Source organism: Mustela erminea, chromosome 11 (assembly GCF_009829155.1).
Source record: "Mustela erminea isolate mMusErm1 chromosome 11, mMusErm1.Pri, whole genome shotgun sequence".
Taxonomy (NCBI): domain Eukaryota; kingdom Metazoa; phylum Chordata; class Mammalia; order Carnivora; family Mustelidae; genus Mustela; species Mustela erminea.
Genome location: NC_045624.1, coordinates 106,009,481 through 106,033,269, shown reverse-complemented (window position 1 = coordinate 106,033,269; position 23,789 = coordinate 106,009,481). Strand labels below are relative to the sequence as shown.

The following is a 23,789-nucleotide window of genomic DNA, read 5'->3' as shown; positions in this document are numbered from 1 at the left end:
AGCAACACCCACAGTTTCTGGGGATTAGGAGACGAATATGTCTTTTGGGGACCCCCTGTCTTTCACTACACAAATATGGCTCTGCAGACTGGAACCACACAAAACCAGGAATTTCTTTAACCTGTCCTGTTACTTGTTCACAAAAGCTCACATCCCCACTGCTTTCAGCGGCTGTCTGGAACCCTGGAATCAAGCTATTCCTATCTCTCTCATAGCAGATGAGCTGATGTCCTCCTTCACTTAGAAAATTGAAGTAATCAGGTTTCTTCTCCACCTGCTTCATTCAAACATGCTCATTCTCTTTCCTTCTGGTCCCAAGAGTGATTTTTCCTTCTCCTTGTTCAAAGCCAGCACGTGGCATGAGCTCTGGGTCCATCCCCTCCACTTCTTTGAGGTCCTTATTCCATGAGGAGCACCAATGTTTTTACTAAAAAATTTTAACCTTTCCTTCTTAACCATCTCCTTCTACCCAGATAACAGGCTTTCATCTGTACTTTCTTTAAACAAACAAAAAACTTAACTCCAAACTTTCTTGTTTGTATTTTAGTCCAGAAGATTTTCCAACTTTTTAACTTTAATTTGCAGTACAAAACACATTTCATAATGCATTACAAAACACATTTGATCTTAGTGTACACATAAATGTAGCTGAAACTAAAAACCTCTTAAAACGGTATTTGCCCTTAATATGTTCCAAACATTTTATTTCTATCTTATTCTACTCTATTCTATTATATTCTTTACTATTATGTGTTTTTTAAATGCTGGTTGCAACTCACTTAAACTTATTTCATACCCTCTAAAGACTATACCCTAAATTTTGAAAATCACTGACCTAAACTGCCCTGTTTAAACACATAGTCTATACTTCACTTCCTGTAACATCCCTCCACTCCCTGAAATGCACCATAAGTTTCCATTATTCCAATGGAAGTGCTCATGTTAGCCTTTATCATTCTAAATAGTATTTTTTTTTTAAAAGATTTTATTTGTTTATTTGACAGACAGAGATCACAAGTAGACAGAGAGGCAGGCAGAGAGAGAGAAAGAGAGAGAGAAGCAGGCTCCCTGCTGAGCAGAGAGCCCGATGCGGGACCCCGAGATGATGACCTGAGCCGAAGGCAGCGGCTTAACCCACTGAGCCACCCAGGCGCCCATATCATTCTAAATAATATTTTAAGTAGTTAGGATGTGTTAACATATTTTAAAAGAAAAAAAAACCCGTATTTATGAGTCTAGTAGATGTCTTTCTCTTCTCTTACTTGACACTTCAAAGCATTTGGGATGACCAATGGTACCGTCCTCTGACTGAGTCTTTCCTTCCTTGGTCACTAAATGACTGAACCCTGAAGTCTTCTCCCCTCAGTGAACTCCTGGGCCCATCTTTCCTGCTGCAATCATGAACTGCTGTTGTTCTCCAAAATTGCATCTTTAAGTCATGGCTCTTCTAACTCACTTGTCCTGGGAGTTATCCACTCTCTAGTTTTTATGTGCCCCCTGTTTGTTGATGGCTCCCGAGTCCATGTCTACACATAGCCTCTCTTCCTTGAGCATCTGGCAGGATCAACATGTCCACAGGCCCTTTGGATGCATTACACCCAAACCTGAACTTTTTATTTTGGGAGAAATGCAGCGGAAACAATAGTGGGTTCTGTAACCGGCGTTGGCAGCTACTGACAGTATTCTCTAGACAGGTAATTCCACATTTCCTTAGCCCTGAAGATGCCAAGAGTTCTTGTAGGCTACCTTCTCCTAGAACTATCTTCTCCTACCTTGCCAAAGAATACATTTAAAACTTGGCATTGCTATTCATGATCCACCGTGATGAAGGTAATTCCTTATTATTATAATACAGAATAGGCTATGCAAATCTGAATTAGTCTTTCGTGCTCCAAGCCCAAGTATGAACACTACCATGTTCTTAACAGAAAACCACTAAGAATCTAGGATCCCACCCAGCCTGATTAAAGGCTAAGTAAGTCCAGGATGATACTTGCATTCTCCATCAAGTCTCATAAATTTATGCCAGGGGCCTCCTTTCCCCAGAGTCCCATTACTGTTCTGATAGATAATAACAAGAACAATTTCTTGTATCTAGTCCATGGGAGAGGACAAACAGGTCCGTGCAAATGGACCATTAAATCATGGACTTATTTGCACAGCAATAGAACCATCATGAAGATTAGAGTGACCCCCGTCCATTAATTTTTCTCTTTCTCTCTTTTGGTTATCTTTCCCCCCTCAGGTGCAGAAAATTTGGATCAATGCCAGTTTGTTTAATTGGATTTTTAAAATAAGCATAGATACAAAAAAATACGAAGCCGTCCTTCTGAGCTCTTTCAGTGAGCTCAACAAGGGCTGAATCAATTAAGCAAATTGCTTTAAAAAATAATCTACTGGCTCCAAAGAACTTCTTCCTTACTTCAGAGATAGTGCCTGCTAAGGTTTATGCAGGACACATTTTTCCAGCTGAATACCAGCTTCTCAAAACTGGGGATTTACAAGGGAAATGCTGACAGGAACTTCAACTGTGGTTGCAAAAAAGAGTGCCGCTCTAATCCAGCAGCGTCGTTCTGACAGCAGTTAGGGGACAAAGCCATACCAGGCTGGACGCCTGGATGCTCACCCAGCCTGTGGCTGTGGCCTGATTTACTTGTGCCCGCAGTAGGGCACTCCTATTAGAACTATCTGCACTCTTTAGTTTCCTTAAATAAATAGACATGAAACTTGAAACACCACCTGGGTAGAAGGTTCCACGGTTTTCTTTTTCCCTTTGTTTGCCGCCCCCCTCCCCACCCACCGTTTAATAGGCAGAGCACAGGGCTGTGTTTTCTTGTGAGCAGTAATATGTAACCAGAACAAACAGAGGACATAGGAAAGGTGGAGAAAAGTTAGATATATAAGCAAGAAAAAGTGAGTTATTGATTTTATTGACTGGTCTGTTAACTCCTGACATTGCAATAAAGTCTTATTTATTTGTATACAGAAGACTCAATTACATAGATACATATCATTTTAACAACTGGGTTATTTACAGGAGAATTGCTGCTTCATAAATAATATAGACCTGGGATTTCTAGAGCTGATGTTTATCCATTGTTACCCAAGGAAGTTGCAGACAGGGCATGCATACACCTGCCTGTGGTCATCAGAACAGCATGACAATAGGCTATGGGGAAGAAAGGATTGCAGGCAAAAGAGCAAGAATGAACTGAGGAGGGGGTCTTGGCCCAGCTAAGGTCTACAGTAAATAATCTTGGGGGTAATCAGATGGCACACAGAGTCACTGAATTATTACTCTTTTGGCCAGCATGGGAAAATTGTCACTGGAGATGGTTGGCTTAAAGGATCCAGGTGTTTAAACTTCCTTTTCAGTTATACAAGCCATTATGATTATAGTCCAGTCTTTGTAGTTTTTTTTTTTCTTGCAGGCTTTAGATTTTTAAACATGAAGGGTATGTCTCAAAGGAAGTTTGATACGAATAGGATCAAATATTGCCGAAAGTCTTCTCTTGACGGGGCAACTAGTGGAAATGGAAAGGACATCCTGGGGACTGTTCCTAGTTGCCTACAGTTCCCTGGAGCCTTGTTCAGAGCCTCTTGAAATAACTCTTAGTTAACTTTGTTTAACTCTTAGTCCAATGCACAGCTTCCCTGTTAGCTGGAAGCTCCAAAGGCCCAAGGGTCTTGCCTGGTCATCATTCAGTAAACATTTGTTGAGAATGAGTGGATTAGTTAAACGATGAGGAGAAGTGGGACCACACACTATCCTTTTTACATGTCTCCAGCACCTTGCAAAATAGCCCCCCACCTAATGTCGTGGATAATGAATGAGTGAAGGGTTGTTTAGCCTCGCCATTTCCCAGAGGAGGTGGCTAGCATTCGGAGTCGGTTGTGATCCTGGAACTCGGACACACGTCTTGGGCCTCAGGGTCCCCAAGAACAGCTGCCCCACAGAGCAAGAGCCAGAGAGCAAAGGCACCTTGTAAGAAAATGCAAGCGTATCTTGGCTATTGTGAAGGATACCACAATCAACATAGGACACAGTCTCTTCGAGATCCTGATTTCAATTACTTCAGGGATATACCCAGAATGGAGATTGTTGGCTCAGAGGGCAGTTCAATTTTTAATGTGGGGAGGTGAAGGAGGAATTTTTTTACTGTTCTCCCAGAAGCTATACCATTTTCATTCACACCGGTAGCATGCAAGGGTTTCAGTTTCTCCAATCCCCTCCAACATTTTCTAATCTTTTTTTTTGGGGGGGGGGGAGATGGTGATAATAGCTATCCTAACAGGTGTCAGGTGGTAACTCATTGTCCACGGTATCCAAGGTATGGAAACAACCTAAATGCCCAGCCATGAATGGATGGATAAAGAAAATGTGGCGGATCCATAAAACGGAACACGTCTCAGCCTTTAAAAAAGGAAGGAAATTCTGCTGTACGCAACATGGGTGTTATGTTAGGTGAAATAATCCAGTCCCAGAAAAAAAAAATACTTCATGATTCCACGTATATGAAGCATCTAAAATAGTCAAACTCATACAAATGGATAGTAGAATGGTGGTTGCCAGGAGCTGGGGTGGGGGAGAGAGAGGAGGGGGAGTTGCTGTTGGGTGGTTGTAATGTTCTGGTTATCTAAGATGACTAAATTCTCTAAGCACAACATTGTGCCTATAGTTAACAATACTATTCGTGCACTTAAAACTTCATTAAGAGGGTAGAGCTCATGTTAAGTGTTCTTACCACAATAAAATCAAATAATAAAATAAAGCTTACCCATGAGGACTATGACCACCTCCTTTGTGGCTTGGTCTTCCTGGACCTTACGTATTTATTTTGTCTTTCTTTCTTCCTTCCTTTCTTTCTTTCTTTCTTTCTTTCTTTCTTTCTTTCTTTCTTTCTTTCTTTCTTTCTTTTTTAATTTTTTTTTATTTATTTATTTGACAGATCACTGGTAGTCAGGCAGGTGGGGGGGGGGGGAGTAGACTCCCCACTGAGCAGAGAGCCCAATGCAGGACTTGATCCCAGGACCCCGAGATCATGACCTGAGCCAAAGGCAGAGGCCCAACCCACTGAGCCACCCAGGCACCCCTTGTCTTTATTTTCTGAGTCCACCTGTACACACATCTGTGTTTCTTTGCCTTACTGTAGAGCCAAGTTCTGTTTTGGACTCACATTCAGACACTACCCCAACCTATGTTTGATTCCTAGTCACAATGGAGCCATTTTTGACCAAAGCCATCCCCACCAGATATTGCCCTGAAAATCATACTTCCCACTCCAAGAGTACCATTTCTTTCCTTCTTTTCCACGTCGGCCCCACATGACTATAGGTACTTCTGTCCCCAGTTCTGTCTCCCTTGCATCTGAGCGGTGCCTGTCATGCCTGCACCCCCAGAGCCTTTGCAAATGCTAGGGGAGGTTGCTGTCAGGTGCAGCTCCTTCCTGCCTCTGTGTTCCTTTTCCTGACACACCTGTGGGCTCTACTTTGCCCTCGAGGCATTGGCATTGTCAGAGGTGAAGGCTCGGCGGGTTGTCAAGTCTATCAGCTCTGGCCAGTTTCCCACGCATTGCGTGGAGCACTGCCTGCTCTGTGTTCCGGAGCCCTGCGATGCATTGTGAAGCCCAGGCTGAGGGGTCTAACTCCCCCCAAACCCAATGGCTCACATTTGCTGCACGTTTACTAGGTGATGCAACTTACTTGTGTGGATTAGTGTACTTCATCCTCATTTCTGAAGAGGGTACCATTCTTATTTCAATTTTACAGATGATGAAATTGAGCTGGCAAGATTAAGCAACTTGCTTGAGGTCCCACATCTTGTAAGTGGTAGAGATGAGCAACCTGATTTCAGAGCCTCTGCTCCTCATCGTAAGGCTCTCATGGTCTCGTTAGATCCCTCCCTGGGGCTGGCCAGGCAAAAGGAAGTTAGAGATTTATTTTCGGAGGATGTGTGATTACAAGGGCGAACACGAATGGAAATTGTGCAGTTAGGAGGCATTGGAGCTTTTGAGAGAGGAGATGCTGTGTTTTTTTGGACCCGTGGGAGGTGTGTTGTTGAGAAATACTGGACAGGATCTCAGAGGAGTTTTTAGATATAACCATTTAGATTTTGAAGACATCCTCATTCTCCAAGCTTCCAGCACTGTCTTCCCCTTCCTGAATTCATTCTTGGACATTGGCTGCCATGTATCTGATTTTTTCATGTTCCTCTGAAGTGTCCCCTCACTGCAGGGTGTCCTCTGTGGCCACATGTTTTCCTTTCCTTCTTTCTCTAGATCCTTTGTAACAATACTCCAGTTATAATTGATCATGACAGCTAACACTGTGAAGCATTTATTACATTCCAGGCACAATGCTAGGCTCTTTCTACTCAGTACTCTGTTTCAGAGTACTAAGTACTCTGTTTCTACTCAGTACTCTGTTTCTGCTCAGTACTCTGTTTCACCTTCACAGCTGTAATGCAATTGCTATGACTACCTCCATGTTACAGTTGGGAAAACTTAAGAGCAGAGAGGTTGAGTAACTTATCCAAAGTCACACAGATGGCACCCATGAAGCAAAGTTAAAAACACAAGTCATTCTGACACCATACTCTGTCTAAAGACTTCTGTATCCTTTTTGTGAGTTCTATTTATGGGCTCAAGAAAATGATTTTTCTCACATTTTTCAGAATCCTACTTTCTAGACATCTGATTCTGCTCCACATTTCTGTTCTTGACAAATAAACCGTCTAGAAATACAGTCATATTATCCCTGGGATCCTGTTACTTCAGCATGGCCCTGTTGCTGGGAATTCAGTCTAGACTAAGAATACCACTTCCTGCTTGTTCAGCCTCCCAAGAGATGAAACTGTCAGACAGACTAACCAGGAGCTTATCAGATGTTCTGCTTTTAGCAGACACTCCAGGAGAAACCCTTCATCACCAAACATTTCTCCCCAACAAAAATTTTATAATTTGCATTAGATAACATCATCCATATCTTCCATCTGATTTGGGATCCATCAGATACCCTCAAAATGGAAGTAATATTTTTTTAACTGAGGAAGAGAAAAGCAGTCCCCAACATTCAGGAGCTGGCCTGGCACTCACCTCATAAACACAATCTCATAGAACATCAGCGTCAAACAGGACCACTCTGTCCGTGATGGGTCCGGACAAAACTGAGGTCACACCATAATCATATCTGAAGACAGACAAACACAAGAACACGGTCCAGACTACAAAATGACCAAATAGTCACGCATCCTGGCTACAGTGAGTGAATACCATGCTCTCACCAATAAACAGCTTTGGTTTGACTTCGCCTTTCCTGTCTTCTTCGCGAGACTTGTTAAAACACTCAATCATTAAATTGCCACCACTCCCAATGTGGAGCAAAGTCCCACTTCCCTGAACCTCCCCAAATCACTTGACCTAAGCCCAAACCCTCTGAGTCATTCCTTTCAACACCTTCCTACCGCGATGCCTCTTGGCTTCCATGGTAAGCATTCTCCCTCCTTCCAGTGAGTCTATAAATCAAAATTAGTTCAACTACATGATGGTCCTTGCTGAAGAACTGACCTGCCTAGACACTCCTCATCATATACATTCTTAGATTAGCATATAACCAAAGATTTGCTTACAAGGCAGGGTGGGATTGAAAGAACACAACAACTTGACCAGATGTGAGTTTGAATCCCAGCTTCTCCTCCTTCTTCATTTTAAAATTTATTTTATTTTATTTTATTTTTTTATTTTTCAAAGATTTTTTATTTATTTGACAGACAGATCACAAGTAGGCAGAGAGGCAGGCAGAGAGAGAGAGGAGGAAGTAGGCTCCCTGCTGAGCAGAGAGCCCAAGGCAGGACTTGATCTCAGGACCCTGGGATCATGACCTAAGCTGAAGGCAGAGGCTTTAACCCACTGAACCACCCAGGTACCCCTTTTTCTATTTTTTTAAACAAGCTGTGGACTGGGGTCAGTTACTTAAATTTCCAGAGCCTGAATTCTAATGTCATGGGATTGGTATGAGGACTGAAGGAGATGACCTATGTAGAATATTCTAGTGTGTTGTCAGACTCTTGCCTGATATTCTATGACTGTTACCTTTCTCTGGGGTCTTCCTGGGATCCCTTCTTGACTGGATTGGTTCGTTCTAAGTAAGGAATTTTATCCAACTACCATAGTCCACTCACAAATCCTAACCCACCAAATTTTGAAGATATTTAAACATTGTATGTAAAATTTCCAGTTTATTCTATTGGATGTTTTCTGTGCCCAAACTTATAGATATAATCAAGTCAATGAGTACTAATGTATTTTATTCATTCTGAGGAATACAACTGATCCCCCATATTTTAATGTGATATCTTAAAAGGAAGATTTGGGGATAAAAAAAATGGATGTGTATTATAATTAGCAGCATGTCACAGTTTAATCGGGTGCTTTTCTCTTTCTTAGTGAAAACATAAAATATTCATGAGTTATACATCAAGAGCAGTCGAGATTTGAAGAAACCTGTATATATTTGTAAATGAGGCATATGTTTTCTTTCACTATTTCACCTTTTCACAGTTGTAGTTAGTGGTTTGCTGTTTCTTATTTCAGTTCTGACCTTACCATTCTCAAGTCAAACGTAAACTCAACAAGCAGATCTTAAAAATATTTGGACTTAAAACCTTACAGTTATCGCCTGAGTCCAAGTCACGTTTGGGAGGCACATTTTTACATTATGAGCTCTGACACAGATCCAAAAATAAGTTGATATAACAAATAGAAATTGTAACACATTTGATACTGTCATGTAATGGAGTGAAAATAATGGTAAAAAACAATACGAACAAGTTCTGTGAAGTTTTTGTTCTATTTGACTTTAAGTGGAACGAAACCTTCAGAACAAGAGGACAACAAAATAATGCTTTGCTAAAAGGATAAAAGAATATGACCTAAGTCTATTAGCGATATAACACTCTATGAATGCACTCAAGTTAATAGCATCTTTTAGCAATAGATACTTTTTCAATTACAGGAATGGTAAGGGATAAATAGACTAAGTGAGAGAAAAATGGTCACGGACACGGGAATCAGATGAGACGTTTGCCTGTTTGGTTTTTTATAACCAACTGTGGGGGAAAAAACATCTAACCAAGGATCTATGGATGGGGCATGAATTTGCATTTTCTATTCTGGATCCCTTCAATCGTGTTACAGTTGCAGTGTGCTGTCACCCCTTCTCTGAAGATTTGGTAGCACTTGGTAACTTGTTCGCAGTGAGCTGTGCAACATCCTTCTGTCTCTTCCCATGCAGTTTTGTCACAGAAGCTCTGGGACCATAAGGGGTTGTTAACTAGGGGGGATGCTGCAGGCACACACCATGCAGTTCCTCTGGGAGGCTTTCCTTCCTGTGCTTTGCTGAGTTTTGCATGACTCCTCTTCCACCCGTCTTGAGCTGCGCACGAGAATGATCGCAAACTCTACACTTTCAGTGGATCTGTAGAAATGTGGTTTTATTTCAGCTTTAAGAGATTTAAAATTTTTATTCCCCCTTTTTAAAGTGGTGCTCTGGCTACTTTTGCAAAGAATGTGCTGTTCTAAGAGTAAATAACTGAAATGGAGAGGCCAGACTCTTATCTACACAGATCCTCACAAATGGGAAAGCGAAGATGTGGATACGGAAGGAGAAAGTGTCAGGAAAATTGCCATAAATCACAGAGCAAGAATACGGGGCTGCATCTGGCATCAGTTTTGTTGTGTTTTTAAAAGGATAAATATGCCTCCCTTTAAGAATGTGGGACCCGCGCTTCCTGCTGCGAACCTCTTTGCTGGGGGTCCTCCCACAGGTTGCGGGGGGCGAGGACTTGTCGAAGGTTATTACTGTGACAGAGTACTTCTCTTGAATGCGTTCTTCTGCATCCCCATGTGCCCCTGCCCTGGCTTCTGTGAGATAGGATACCACAGTCTCCTGTGAGCGCCTGGTGAAAGTTAGGTGTTTTAGGTATGTTTGTGCTTAAAGGCCACGCAAGTGAAGGAAGGAAGGAAGGAAAAGAAGGAAGGAGGGAGAAGGGAAACAGGGAAGGGATGAGGGCAGGAGAAAGCAAGAAGGAAAGGGGTGGGTGGGAAGGAACGACTTATTTTCAAACTCAAAACCAGTACTTTGCACACTTCACTGTGGGTGTGAATTACCTGGGGATGTCGTCACAATGTGGATTCTGATTCAGTGGATCTCCGGCCTGGATGGGCTGGGACCTGCGGATGGGCGTTTCCAACAAGGTCCCTGGTGACGCCTTTGCTACTGGCCCAGAGATCACGCCTTGAGAATGGAGACCCTAAGAGTACAGCTGTCATAGAGCTAGCTCATTATGGACATTATTTTAAGGAAGATAAGGGTGTTTATTTCTTAGGAATTTGTCACAGTCTCTCTGGGAAAAAATGGGGCACAGAAAAATCTTGTAAACGGTGGGACCCACCCTTCGCTGTCTTCCCATCATGTGTGCACCGTTTCTAGTCTGCCATCACCCTCTTTCCCACACCTGGAACCTAGAGGTCTCCAGAGCCAAGTCCCACTAGGAAAATACCCGAAAAACATCATCTCTATCAATTGTGTTCCGTCTCCCTAAAACATTTGCGTTTGATGCATGGGTTAGTGTAGCCTTGGTGTCCAGTAGAGCTGGGTTCATATCCTGAAGCCATCACTCATTAACTCTGGGACCACAGATGAGTTACTTAGCTTGTCTAAAACTTAGCTTACATATCTGTCAGCTACACATCTGTAATGGGAATGATAATCCTGACAACACGGGGCTTCCATGGAGATTAAATGAGAAAATGTACATAAATACTGAGCAAAGTGTCTGGCCTTCAGTAGGTATTCAGTAAGTGGTAGCTGTTTTGTATTTGAGCAGTAGATAGTCAAGCTGATGAAGACATGGGCTTTCCATTGATCAGATGGCCTGGGGTAAGGTGTCATTTAGTTATTATGTGAGTGATAGTGAGTTAACCTCTATAAAGTTTAGTTTCCTGTGTAAGTGGATGTTAACAGTCATAAACTTGCATTACAGGGTTATTGTAAGGGTTGATAAAATAATATATACAAAGAAATCAGTGTATTATTTAGCACATAGAAGTTTACATAAAGAAAATTATACGGATGTCTCTAAAAATAAGGATGGAGGGGAAAAGAGGGATTAGTTATTTCAAGAAGAAATATTTTCAGAGTGTTTGTCAGATAGATTCTGTTTCTGGAGGGTGCTAGGGAGAGGCACACTGAGTCTTTAAACAAGAAGTATGCAAACAAGAAGATCCCCAGTGCTCTGTGACACACCAGTGTCTCCTAACATTAAACAGACACTGTTTAATTGAAAAATGGAAAAAAAAAAAAAAAAGCCCAACACAGAGAGTTTTTCATTAGTCTAATTTTTTCTATTTAAAGGATTGTCTTTTAAATGTAAACACACCCATGGGGTCCCAGGGTGAAGTGTCTGCCTTTGGCTCAGGTCATGATTCCAGGGTCCTGAGATTGAGTCCCCCATCAGGCTCCCGGCTCAGCTGGGATCCTTCTTCTCCCTCTGCTTCTCCCACTGCCTTTCCCCTCCACTTGTGCACTTTCTCTCAAACTTCTCTCAACTCTCAAACAAATAAATGTAATATTTAAAAAAAAAAAGAAATGTAAACACATCTTTTTGGGTAAGAGAGGAACATTAAAATGCCTTTGTTTGATAACAACAGTTCCTGGCAGGTTTTTTTTTTTTTTTAAGATTTTATTTATTTATTTGACAGACAGAGATCACAAGTAGGCAGAGAGGCAGGCAGAGAGAGAGGGGGAAGCAGGCTTCCCGCTGAGCAGAGAGCCCTATGCGGGGCTCGATCCCAGGACCCTGGGATCATGACATGAGCCAAAGGCAGAGGCTTTAACCCACTGAGCCACCCAGGCGCCCCTGTTCCTGGCAGTTTTTAAAGATATTTTTGCTTGGCAAAATTAAAGCTAAGATCTTCCTAGCCACACGATTATTAGCATGCCCCTTTAATTTGACTGATCTGTGACATACCAGACTCTGGGAAAGTCCGTGGTCTGTGACAATCCAACCACCTGATCTTTGCATCAGAAATGCACCCACCGAAGATAGAGGACCGCAAGTTTCTGCACCAGGGTAGGGAGATGTCTCTGAGATCCTGTATTCTGAGTATTTTATCAGAAGTAAATGTACCCAGAGGCTATCCTTTCCAATTGAAATAATGATTTATTCCATTGTAACTAACGGTTAAATCATGTTCAGAACATGGTATCATTGGCCTCCTTGCAGCGGAAGGGTGGTGCTGAGTTCAGGACTCTGGAAGGCATCTAGGGTCACTGAGGAGCAGAGCGGGGATGATCCACTACTGTGGTTTCCAGGACACTTTGGTGTGAGCCAGGATTTGGGGCTTACGTTACCATGTCACAGCAATGTCTGTTTGACATCCCCCCTCCCTTTCAGGCTTGGGGTTTCCAGGTATCTACATGGGGCTGCTCAGTGAAGAGCATCGGAACACTGAAACAGTCTAAATCTGCTACTGAGAGTTCTGGTGGGGCAGCCCTACAGACTGCTGTAGGGCTGCAAGAGAGGCTTGCAGATATTCAAAAACAAACCTGAATGTTGCTAGATGAGGCTGGAGGATGCACTATCACAAGAGCTCCCATGACCTCTACCCCATACCACTGGAATGCCGCAGCGCTATAGCACAGGTGTTATGTGGGAGAAGGTAGATCAGCTTCCCCGGTTTTGGCCTCATCTTCCTATTCTGAAACACACATGTACACGCATGTGGACGCACACATGTACACACACGCGCGCGTTTTCACCTAAGCTTTTAAAGCAGATTAATGAACTACTCTGGCCCTCCTTCAAGGACATTTAAGGTCAGTTCTGAGGCATTCTTGCACGTTGTACCATCAATAGCTAATGTGGGAGAACTTTTACAATAGGCCGATTATATTGTCCTGGAGTATTTAGATCATGTCCCCTTGTCAGCAAGCTTGGTGAAGGTCCAGAAGCCAGCTAGTCAGAAGAGAAAGGGTGCGAGTTTGGTTTTTTGTTGTTGTTGTTTTTTGTTAGTGAAAACACACTGTTCAAAAGTGAGGTCTACAACTCGAGAAGATATGTGACATGTTCCTATGATTTCCCTTTTGCTGGATGCAGGCCTTGTCCTCCCAATTTAGGGATAGGTAACTGAGGAGTCATAGGAAACAAAGCCATGTTTTATCTTAATTTTCTACCAAATGTTTATGTGGTCATTGGTAGTGATGTCTAATAGATGCGCTGATGATTTGTGAGTTCAGTTTCTTGTTGGGGAAAAAGACCATATCTAAATTCTTTTGTGGATGCAAACATTATTTTCAAAATTTGTATTGATTTGGAAAAATGACTCCCCAATGTGGGTACAGGTGCAACTTTCAAAATTTGAGGACCCTTTATAAGGAAGTCCCTCGACAGAAAACTAGTAATCCAAAATTGTCAGTGGGGGTTGACAGCGAGCCAAAGGCAGGGGTCACTCTATGGGCCTGGGAGCGGCTGTAGGCACCTGGGACTCCTCACAAAGCGGGGCTCTGAGACCACTGTCTGGCCATTCTTAATAATTTACCTTTGAAATTATGTCTTCTAAGTCAAGACTGATGGGACAACAAAAGTGAGTGAGTGGGTGGGTGGGGGCTTAGAGTCTCTGGCAGTCTAGCTGCTGTCTCCTCACCTCCCCCGGGACCTGCTCCCTAGCCCTGCCACCCCAGGACCTCTGGAAGCCTGGCTGTGACTGTCACTCTCTCCATCCTGCCTTTCCAGGGGGCCTAGGTCCGGTGCACAGAGGGTCATCTGCTCAGTGTATGACTCAACAGAGGCTCCCCACCTACCCCGGATTCAGGTGTTTAGCCCATCCCAGCAAGGAGGTTGCAGACCTGTGGGTCTGTTCAGGTGCATGTGGGGAACAGCAGTCTCGGGAAAGAGGAGATGGACTTCCCAGCCTCATACAAGGGACCTGCAGTTTTATTTGGCAACGAGCCCCACAAATTATGTCAGCAGGGCCTGGTGTAGGGTTAAGCATGGAAGGAGGAGACTCCACACATAGGCCTAAAAGCACAGGGGACACTCGACCGTCTTCTCTCTGGGCTGTGGCAGAGTCCTATCAATCAGCGGAGAGCAAAGACTTCTTCCTTGAGTTGGAAATAGTGTTGATTTAAAAAGGCATTGTAAAAATTAGACAAACCATTTTCAGGTGGTTTAAAATCTGTGTCTAGATGTGTTCAGTTCACTTTGATACAAATCTCCATCATTTTAAGAATACCAACTCTTGGGGTGCCTGGGTGGCTCAGTTAGTTAAGCGTCTGACTTTGGCTCGGGGCATGATCCCAGAGTCCCAGGATTGCGTCCTGCAGTGGGCTCCCTGCTCAGTGGGGAGTCTGTTTCTCTCTCTGCCTGCTGCTTCCCCTGCTTGTGCTCTCTCTCTCAAATAAATAAATAAAATCTTAAAAAAAAAAAAACCCAACTCACTAAAGCATACATATACACGGGCATGCATGCATATTTTCCCATGCACACATACATGCATACCTGTGGATTTACATACATGCATGGTGAAAAGCTGGCCTGCAGGAGATGCGAAGGTGAGTTAGAATCTTTGCCCTGGAAGAACTCCTATTCTTGTGGAGATAGAAGTCCTCAAGGAATAATCCATACCCCAAAACTCCCTCTGTGCCAGTAGTATGTCATGGAATTTTGCTTAAATGGGCTTGATGACTCTCTATTTTTTCATCTATTTTCCTAAAGGAAGCATTTACAGAAGTGGAGACCTTTACTGGCCTAGATATCACAGGAGTTCAGCTCTGCTTTTATTAGATGGATATGAAAACAAATGATAAAAAAAAAACTGTTGCAGGGAGACTGGAGAGAGATTTAGTAAATTCTGAGAAAGGAAAAAAAAAATGTCTTTATTCTCCAGCACGCATAGATTAAGCCCACTGGTAGAGCAGAATTTTCTACTTCGGAATAATTCTGGTAGATATTACAAAAACACCTGAAGATAATCAAATCCAAATAAGGGATTTGTAGGATTTCTTGTTATACTTTATCGAGATATCTCAAATCTCCCTTCAACTTCTCATGTATACGTGCAGCCTTTAAATAAATATCAGCCTTAAGGACCACTGAAGACTTAGACCCTCCCTCAGAGAAAACTGGATTTCCCTCCACTAAAGGCCAGGGAAATCACCTGCTAGAATAAAGAAATCCATGTATCACATGAATGTCATCAGACCTCTGTTCTCCAGGCTTCCATGAGTGAAGTTATAAGTACTTCTCAGCAGGACTTGCAAAAACACACAAACCCTTATGTGAATGAACGAACGTTTAATTTCCAAGTGCAGCTTATTACTCTAGAGTCTCCAATTCTACCAGGGGTCTGGACGGCGTTCTGTATATAAATTCATGTGCGGCCTGTATCCTAAAGAAATCCCAACCGGCAAAAGCAGGAGCAAGCCATGGGAGAGGCTTGAAAAAGATTTTTATAGACACACTCACTCCCTCGTTGGCATTTAGGAATCTTGAAGAAACTGAAAGAAAACAGAGTGTAATTGAGGGGGGCTTCTGCCCTGTTTAGCTGGGTTCACATACCCAACATGAAATAATAATGCCTTCAACTGTCCATCTTATAATAAGCAACCTTTGCGTCCCCTTGCTGGCCAGTGAAAATTGCTAACAGTGGGTAAGGAAGGTCCGAATACCAGAAAAAGCTACGTTATCCTTGCGACCTTTACATGATTATGTCTGTGCTAATGTGTAGAAGACAGAAACCCAAACTCTTTCTCTCTGAAAAAAAAACAGGTTTTAAAAACGTATCCGTGGGAGGGATGCCCACCGCGGGGGAGAAGGTGCAACTGGCTTATTCCGGATAAGCTATCCGTATTTGCAGTTCTGGTTCCTTCTCAGTCTATATTGGCCTCGTAGTCTCTTCACAAAGGGAACAGGATAAGGCTCCAGAAAGGAGTATACCCTCTCAGGATTAAAGATGTTATATTTGCTTCTTAAAATGGCTTTTTTAGAAAAGTCAACTCCCAAAAGGGCTGGAAGGGGAGAGGGGTGGCTGGAAGCATTTAATCCTTTACTAGAATATATATTCCTTTGTTACCTGTAGAGTAACAGGGAGGTGCCAAGCCTGGGTTTGCCTTAGTTAATGATTGTATGAAGAAGAAGGAGAAGGAGGAAGAGGAAAAGAAGGGGAAGAGGAAGAGGAGGAGGAGGAAGTTGGGAGGAGGAAGAGGAGAGGAGAGGGGGAGGGGAGGAAGAGGTAGAAGGAGGAGGAGGAGGAGGAGGGGGAAATTTTGCAAAAGAAAACGAACCTGATATAAGGAACACAGTGAGTGGTAGCTCAGGGAACTCCCAACTTGAGCTGGGCTGGGGGTGGAACTTGCCAGGCTACTTGAGGAGTAGAGGAGTCTGGGAGAAGGACGGAGTCTGGGTGTCCCCCTCTCATTTCTGCAGACCGTCCATTCCCTCCACAGCAGAGAGATCTGTAGGCAGATTTTCAGATTTCAGATGTGAGATCAACACCAGAAAGACGGTGTGGAATGAACCCATGCTCTGACAAGCAGGCATCTCAACAATTAAAAATAAGTTTTACCTGAGCGTAACTCCTCAGTGTTGCAGTGTCTCACCATTTAGGATCTATCCTTTCCTTAACAGACTCACACTAGGGGTCCCTGTATCTATAGAGAATGGACTCCTATTGTGTAGCTACTGAACATTTTATCTTATAATCCCTTTAAAACCCGTTTCCACACTCAAATTAGTCCTTGATTCCCTGGGAACAAATCCTGATTACGAAATTGACATATTTGAGATGGTTCTTCCCCTTGCAAAGCTAGAAGTCAACCAGGATCAGACAGAAGGTGGTTCCGGGTGCAGACACGTGGAAGGCGACAGGGCGGTGCCACATCGTGCCCCATGTGCTGATCATGAACTCCTCACGTGTGGGTCCTCCGCACAAAGCAGATCCGGATTCGTGTGGGCAGCACCTACACCCCTTGTCCCCTCTGGGGTCCTCAGTCATTGGTGGGTTTCAGAAAACACACGTGTGGGCAACGAGTGATGTGAATCTCTATGTTCAAGAAGCTCCACGAGTGATTCTGGGTCTCAGGCCTGGGCAGGAACTCAGGTCCAAGCCCTGGTCTGTGAGAATCCGGAAGCTGTTTGCCAGTATCATTTTGTCGCATTTCCTGATCACGTTACCATGGACTGAAGTAAGGGTTCTATGTAAACCTCTAGCTTTGTGGGCTCTTATGGTTCAATGTCATACTTTCATCAAATGATATAGAATACACAGTTAGGGTAGCATGGGTGGGAACGTGGACCATGCACATAGGGATAGGAGTATGTATTAAGTTGACTTGGGGAATGTCATGGGAAAATTAAATAATATTGGGACATTTGGGTGGCTCAGTCTGTTAAGCATCTGCCTCCAGCTCAGGTCCTGATCCCAGAGTCTTAGAATCAAGCCCTGCATCGGGGACCCTGTTCAGCGGGGAGTCTGCTTTTCCCTCTACTCTCCCTCTGTTCTTTATCTCTCTCTCTCAAATAAATAAATAAATAAATAAATCTTTTAAAAATTAAATAATATTAAATACATTAAAAACAAATTGAGTTAAATAATAGTAGTCAGCAGAATTAGTACAGACATGCACTGTCCCATGAAATTTACAAACCTCTGTGCTCATTTAATCCTTATAAACAGCAACCTTATGAGGGAGGCATTATTATCATCCTGGACTTATAGAGGAGAAAGCTGATGCATGAAGAAGTTGGAAAACAAGCCCCGGTTCACATACCTAGCTAAGTGGCATAAACTGAGACCCAGGCAGAGCTTAAAGTTTAAAAGAGCCCTTGCTTTTAACCCGGACATCAAACTGCTTCTCGTCTCTGAATTGGAATTGAGGTAGAATCGACCAATAAGCTAATCATTTAAAGGTATTTCCTGGCTTATACTAAACAATAGTAGATAGTCAAGTGGATGTCAATGCCTGTCTTCTGGGAATTCTACCACTCCCAAATTAAAAGCCAAACCTCTATTTCCACTAAGTGAAGATTTCAATCAGTGCAAATACCCTGTGTGCCTTAGGGACTGGGTGTGCAGAGTGCAGACTGTCCCTGCTCCACGAAAGCCCACAGGTGCTGCCTGATAAGTGCAGCCTATTATACTCAGAACAGGTCATGGAGAGCACTCTGGGCATCCCTGATCTCCAGAGAGGTAGTGTGTGTCTTGGGATCCTGATCAAGAGGAACTTGCCCAGCCTGTTAAAGTTCATGTTTCCATGTCTGTGGCACGGGAAATAGGTGACATCAGAGTCTCCCCTAACACACAGCTACGTGCTGCTTCAAATCTCTTGGAAACCCTTAGCCAACGTCCTTTATTCATTCTGACTGCTGGTTCCCCAGCTCTGGCTCTGAGAAGGCCCCTGAATTGGGAGTTGCCTTCCGACCAGACAGATCCGTTTATGGTCCTACAAGGTTAAGCATGATACATGTGTTTGGGGAAAATGGAGATGTGCATTAAGAACAAATATTACTTTTTGATCCTGGCAGGAGAGCATACATAATCTCTTCTAAAGCCTGTGAAAGACTTCATTTTACACATGAAATTGTGTGGAATTGCCCTGTACTGCCCTGAACATGGTTTTTGAGAATGATCAGCCTCAAGACAAGCTGCCCTGTGCTGGGGAGGACCTCCAGCAACAAAGAATAAATTGTAAGCAAATGTAATCTGTGTAAAGTTATGGACAACAAACAAGAAACAACATCTCATTGATACAGCGCCTGTTCGGGACAGATCATATCCCTTACAATGGTATATCATTAAGAATAAGGTCCAAAAGCAGACCTGGTCCACATGAAAAAAAATTGAGGTCAGAGGGCCTGTCATAGCATAGAAAAGTTTTGAAATTAAGACATACATGTGTTTTAATGGTGCAGAAGGATTTTTCTCTCTTTCTGTGTATCGTAAAACTTTCTTTCCGCAGTCTGGTGTTAAAATCCATGCCCAGTGGGAATGAGGAAGCCACCCCAAAATTTTGAAGTGTCTTCAAAACTAAACAAAAGTGGGTTTTTAGCTACTTCAGAATATGCCTAAGTGACCAAAAGCATCCCTCGGGGACATGGGTTTGTTCTATAAAAGTCCACAATGCCCTGCTGAGAATTTTAAGGCAAAGTTGGACTTGGTTATATGAAAACAGAAAATATGAGATTCAACCAGCAGAGTTCACCGTTTAAAGTGCCCTACTACTCAAGCATAATGAGTACATCACCTATAAAAAATTTAGAAGAAAGGTCTCGTGCACATTATGAGGAAATTGTTGGCGTCTTACGATGGGTCATCTTAGCCTTGTTATTAAATGACAGCAATCATTAAAATGCCAAACATATTTTGACAGAATTCACTTTATAAAATGTCAGCAAGTCTGTGTTTTTATTAGTTTGTTCCAAATCAATTTAGAAATTTCAATAGAATGCTTGTAAGTATTCCCTAAGCAATGTCCAGTCCTGACTTTCTGCACAAAAAAAATATTACAAATTAATCAGATTTTCAGATTTCTGCATAATGGCTTTGCACATTTATTGCTTAATCCTATTATAAAATGCTGTTATGATTGACACATCGCAGTGGAGATAGAAGTCAATTGAATAATATGTAGCAGTCAATTTTATTTGTAGCTTAATGTGCTGAAATATTTTTTTCCACATTTCCATTATTTATAAGTCTGTCCCTTTGGAGAATATATAGAAGAATTTGTTTTAAATGAGCCAATAATACCTTCTTTAAAATTTATAAGCGTGACAGAATCGTATCTTTTTTTCTCCGCCGTCCATGGCTTGCCAGTAAACAGGGTTTGAATTGTCTCCCACTTGCTATTCATAGGACAAACATCAGGAAAGAGGATCTTGTTAAGGGTGGCTTGGAATTGGATTTCAGCCACCAAGAAAACAAAAGCTACTGAGTCAAGCCCCCCAAAAATGGCAGCCAGATCTATTTATTTATTTTTTGCTTACCTATTCATCTGTTTATGGTTCCTGCCGCTATGTTACCTGCTCCCGTCTGTCCAGAAAACAGAGCACACCGCCACACACAGAGAAACTACTCTGTTTGAAGAAGATGTGAAAGACTTGCCATTTTGGTGGGAATTCATTCTTTGTGCTTTGGCATCCAACAGGATTCTGGCACAAGCGGGAAGCTGTGATCCACACACAGCACAGCGGGGATCCCCGGAGTTAGGGTGTTATTCCTACTGTTTCATTTAGCGCCCAGGAAACTGGCTTCAGGACATCCCTATGCTGTCCAGGGTATCACCTAAGGTGAACTGGAAAAGGCCGTCTCTAAGAAAACACATTCATAGGAGTTGGTATCTGCGATGGGTACAGAGAAAAGGCTTCCGAGGCTCTGCAGTCATATTAAGGGATAGTACGGATGTACTTGGTCACGTCTGAGATCTCGTGTTCTCTGGCTTTGGGAAATTAGATTAGCTATCGCCCGCCTGTGCATAAAGGATGCGGTTTCCCACCCACACAGCGCATTGGGGTAGCGGTGCAAACCGATGGATCATGCAAGCCTGTTAGCGCGACTGACGATGGTGTCACTTCCCCCGCCCCCGTCCCCGGTCCCAGCCTTCTCCCTCCCGGAATGACTGGCCATCCTGAATATCCATTAGCATAATTTATGCAGTTGACAAGTGATTTGAGCACTGGAGCTATTGATAAACCACTCTGGCATGTCATCTGTACCTTAATGTTATGTGACATCACAGGAAAATGGGGTCATGGGCAGTTCCCGGGCTGGATCTTCTATTAAAGGGAGCACTTCTCTTTTGAATTCCAGGGGCCAGAGGAAACCCGGCTCTATCAGACCCAGGCACTCCTGACCAACACCAGGCCAGTCAGAACCACCCCCCTTTCCCGGTTGGGCCGCAGGTCAGTATCTCTCCACTGCTTTTCCATTAGGCTGCATTTAGGATGGTTTAACCATATAAATAACCGAATAAATAGTAATGAGTTAAATCCAATCAACTCCAACAGAGCAAACATGGTGATAAATTTTTGTGTGGGAAACTATATGACTGCATTATTTATTAAATGCCATCAAGGAAAAAAAAAAGTGTTTGCAGAACTCCTCTCTTTTTAAAGGCAATGTTGGTTTTAATCATTTGGAAACTTTTTTTTTTCCATCTTCTTATAACCTACTTACCAATGTGCCATTGGTTACCATGCAGTTTTCGAGAAAGTAAAACTTTAATGACTGGGGTGTGAAGAAAATTAAGTTATTTCAACCTTACTGGAACCATTTTTGAAATACAGGATGTGATTTAATATAAAAAAGTTAATGCAATTTTAATGCAAGTTCAGCTTATTGGGTTTGACAATACTGTACATCACATACAGCTCTTGCATTAATAAAGAAATACATTCATTATTTTTTAAAGTCCAATATTTGTTTTTTGCAGCCTGGTATGGTTATATGGAGGTGTAGAACACAATTATGAGAGCTGGGCTCTTGGCCGTTGTTTTAGCTCTGGCATTTAGTGGGAAGCTTTCAGAGTTCACCTGCTTTTATGGGAGAAGAGGCAGCTATGGGAGCCCATCTCTCCCCTTTACAGTCATTGTTACTGTAAATTAATCACCTTCAGCCCTTTGAGGGTTGACCATTTCAAGATTTGGAAACCCACGTGTAGGGCTTGGGGTGGTCCTCCCTTTTGTTCCAGTAGCCACTAAGTCTCCCTGTGGTCTCAGGTCCTAACGTCCATCTCAGAGCATGGATGCCTTGGTGCTCAAGGACAGAAAGGCTGGGGAGGGGTCTGCTTGTCTATGGAAGCCCAGAGAAGGTTCTACAGGGACCCCCGGAAGCCGGAATCTCCTGGCATGCCTTTTCTAAAAATTCCACGCTTGTGACATTGTGTGTATGTGCATGCATGTGTGTGAACATACCAGGGGTGACAAAGTCATGCCTCCGGGTCAGTAAGTGTGTGACAGACCCAGACAGTGAGACATGGTTGGCAGCTTGACAAGCTGGAGAATGCATGCCCTGATCCACCCCAAGAATTCAATTAAAAAGAATACTACATACCAACCCCCTAAATCTCTGACCTGCGTGGTCTGAGAGAACCAGCCATTTGCCTCCCCTCTTATCATGATATTGCTGTGGGCAGTGATAGGAAATCAGTGATCTGAGGACGAGCTTATCACTTTTGCATTTACTCTTGGAAAATATGTTGGTTTTGTGCTTTAGGGCAGCTTTATTTATTTATTTATTTTTCTAAAGAGAGGCAGTTACTTTTTGTGAATTTAGTAGACACTAGCAAATAGGGGCTAGGCCTGTGGAGACTGGAATGGTCTAAAACCAGGCTGCATCTGGTGTCGCAGGGCTTCTGCAGAGGCCTCACCAGAAGGAGCCATGAGGGGAGGCTGTAGGCAGCAGCCAGAGGTTGGGTTCAGCTCTCCTCCCCTCCTTCTGCAAATAGAGCAGCCCTACTTCCTCTGAATCACTTCCTTGCATGACAGGGCGTGGCCAGAAAAGGGTGAGCCATGGGTTCTGGAGGAGCCTGCCTTGGCATGACCCCACCCTCCCACGCCCACCAGATATGGGGTTCTGGGCAGATTACTAATCCCTCTGTATCTCACCAGTAGTACAACTGCATTAATACACACATGGCAATATTAGAATAGTGCCTGCCTATATTTCACTGGGCTTTGTATTATGCCTATATTTAATTACTTGCCACCCCTCCAAGAGAGTTTTGTCTCCGTTCCTCCAGAAGAAAAATGGATGTGGCATTATCTGTCACGTGGTTCCCAAAAGAGAGCAGTGAAGGTCCCGGATAGAGGACTGTAAGACCAATGACCCTTCCATTCACATGGCTTGTTCAGCACAGGAATACTGCCTAGGCCATCCTGGTGGAGAGCCCATGTCCGGGCTCAAATACGCCTGGTGCCCACAGCGCACACTGGCGGCGCTGCCTTTCCACTTTGAGCAATGGCTATTGGATGAAGGGTGGACACAAACCCGTGTTTCTGATCTATGAACTGAGCAAAGCCATATTCAAAAGCTTTTCCAACTTATCCACATCAAATGCCAACACTTTTCTTTTCCTGTGCTTTTTTCAGAACTGTTAGTATACAGACACAATTTTACCATTTTAATGATCTCATTGTCACTGTTGAATGATTATCCAGTTGTATTATAAACATTTTCTGTTTTTCTAAAGAGGCGGCCATAATGATCCACTTTAAAGACCGTGTAATATCTTGTCGGGTTTAGTACTGTAACAAAGTATTTTTCAACATTTAAATATTTTTAAATGTAATGCATGTTTTTATGCATTTGTTTTTTGTCTTTCTGAATGGTATCTTCAGGCTACATCCCAGGAGTATATTCTGAGTCAAGAGGGGCTGAATATTTTGCAGCTCTTGATATAGATTTCCAAATTGCTTTCCAAAAGGCTCACAACTGTGTGTGCGTCCTAAATCCACATAATGGTGACACTAGAGACCTACCAGCATGTTGTAACTATTTTACATCACTTTTGCTAACTTAATAAATAAAAAATAGTATTTTATTGCTACTTTTGAGCCAAAACAAAATAAAACAAAACCCTCTGATGCCAATGAGTTCTTTCTGGAACAAGAAAGAACAAATTAGCAAAGAATTTCAAATATGTAAGGTTAAGATCAAACGGAAATTTATTAGAAGAATAATGCATAAACGTAAGGTTTTACTTTTAAATGTATTCGAGTTCCTCAAAAGAAATCC

At 42.8% G+C, this 23,789-nt stretch overlaps 1 protein-coding gene across 2 annotated transcripts in view; it reads left to right on the top strand.

The window, feature by feature from the left end:
* The window catches only part of POU6F2 (POU class 6 homeobox 2), a 370,943-nt gene that overhangs the window by 104,624 nt on the left and 242,530 nt on the right, over positions 1–23,789 (top strand). For both annotated transcript variants that reach the window (XM_032305906.1, XM_032305905.1), the window contains exon 3: positions 20,865–20,956. In XM_032305906.1, the coding sequence (XP_032161797.1) occupies positions 20,865–20,956 (92 nt within the window). The remainder of the gene's footprint in view (positions 1–20,864; positions 20,957–23,789) is intronic.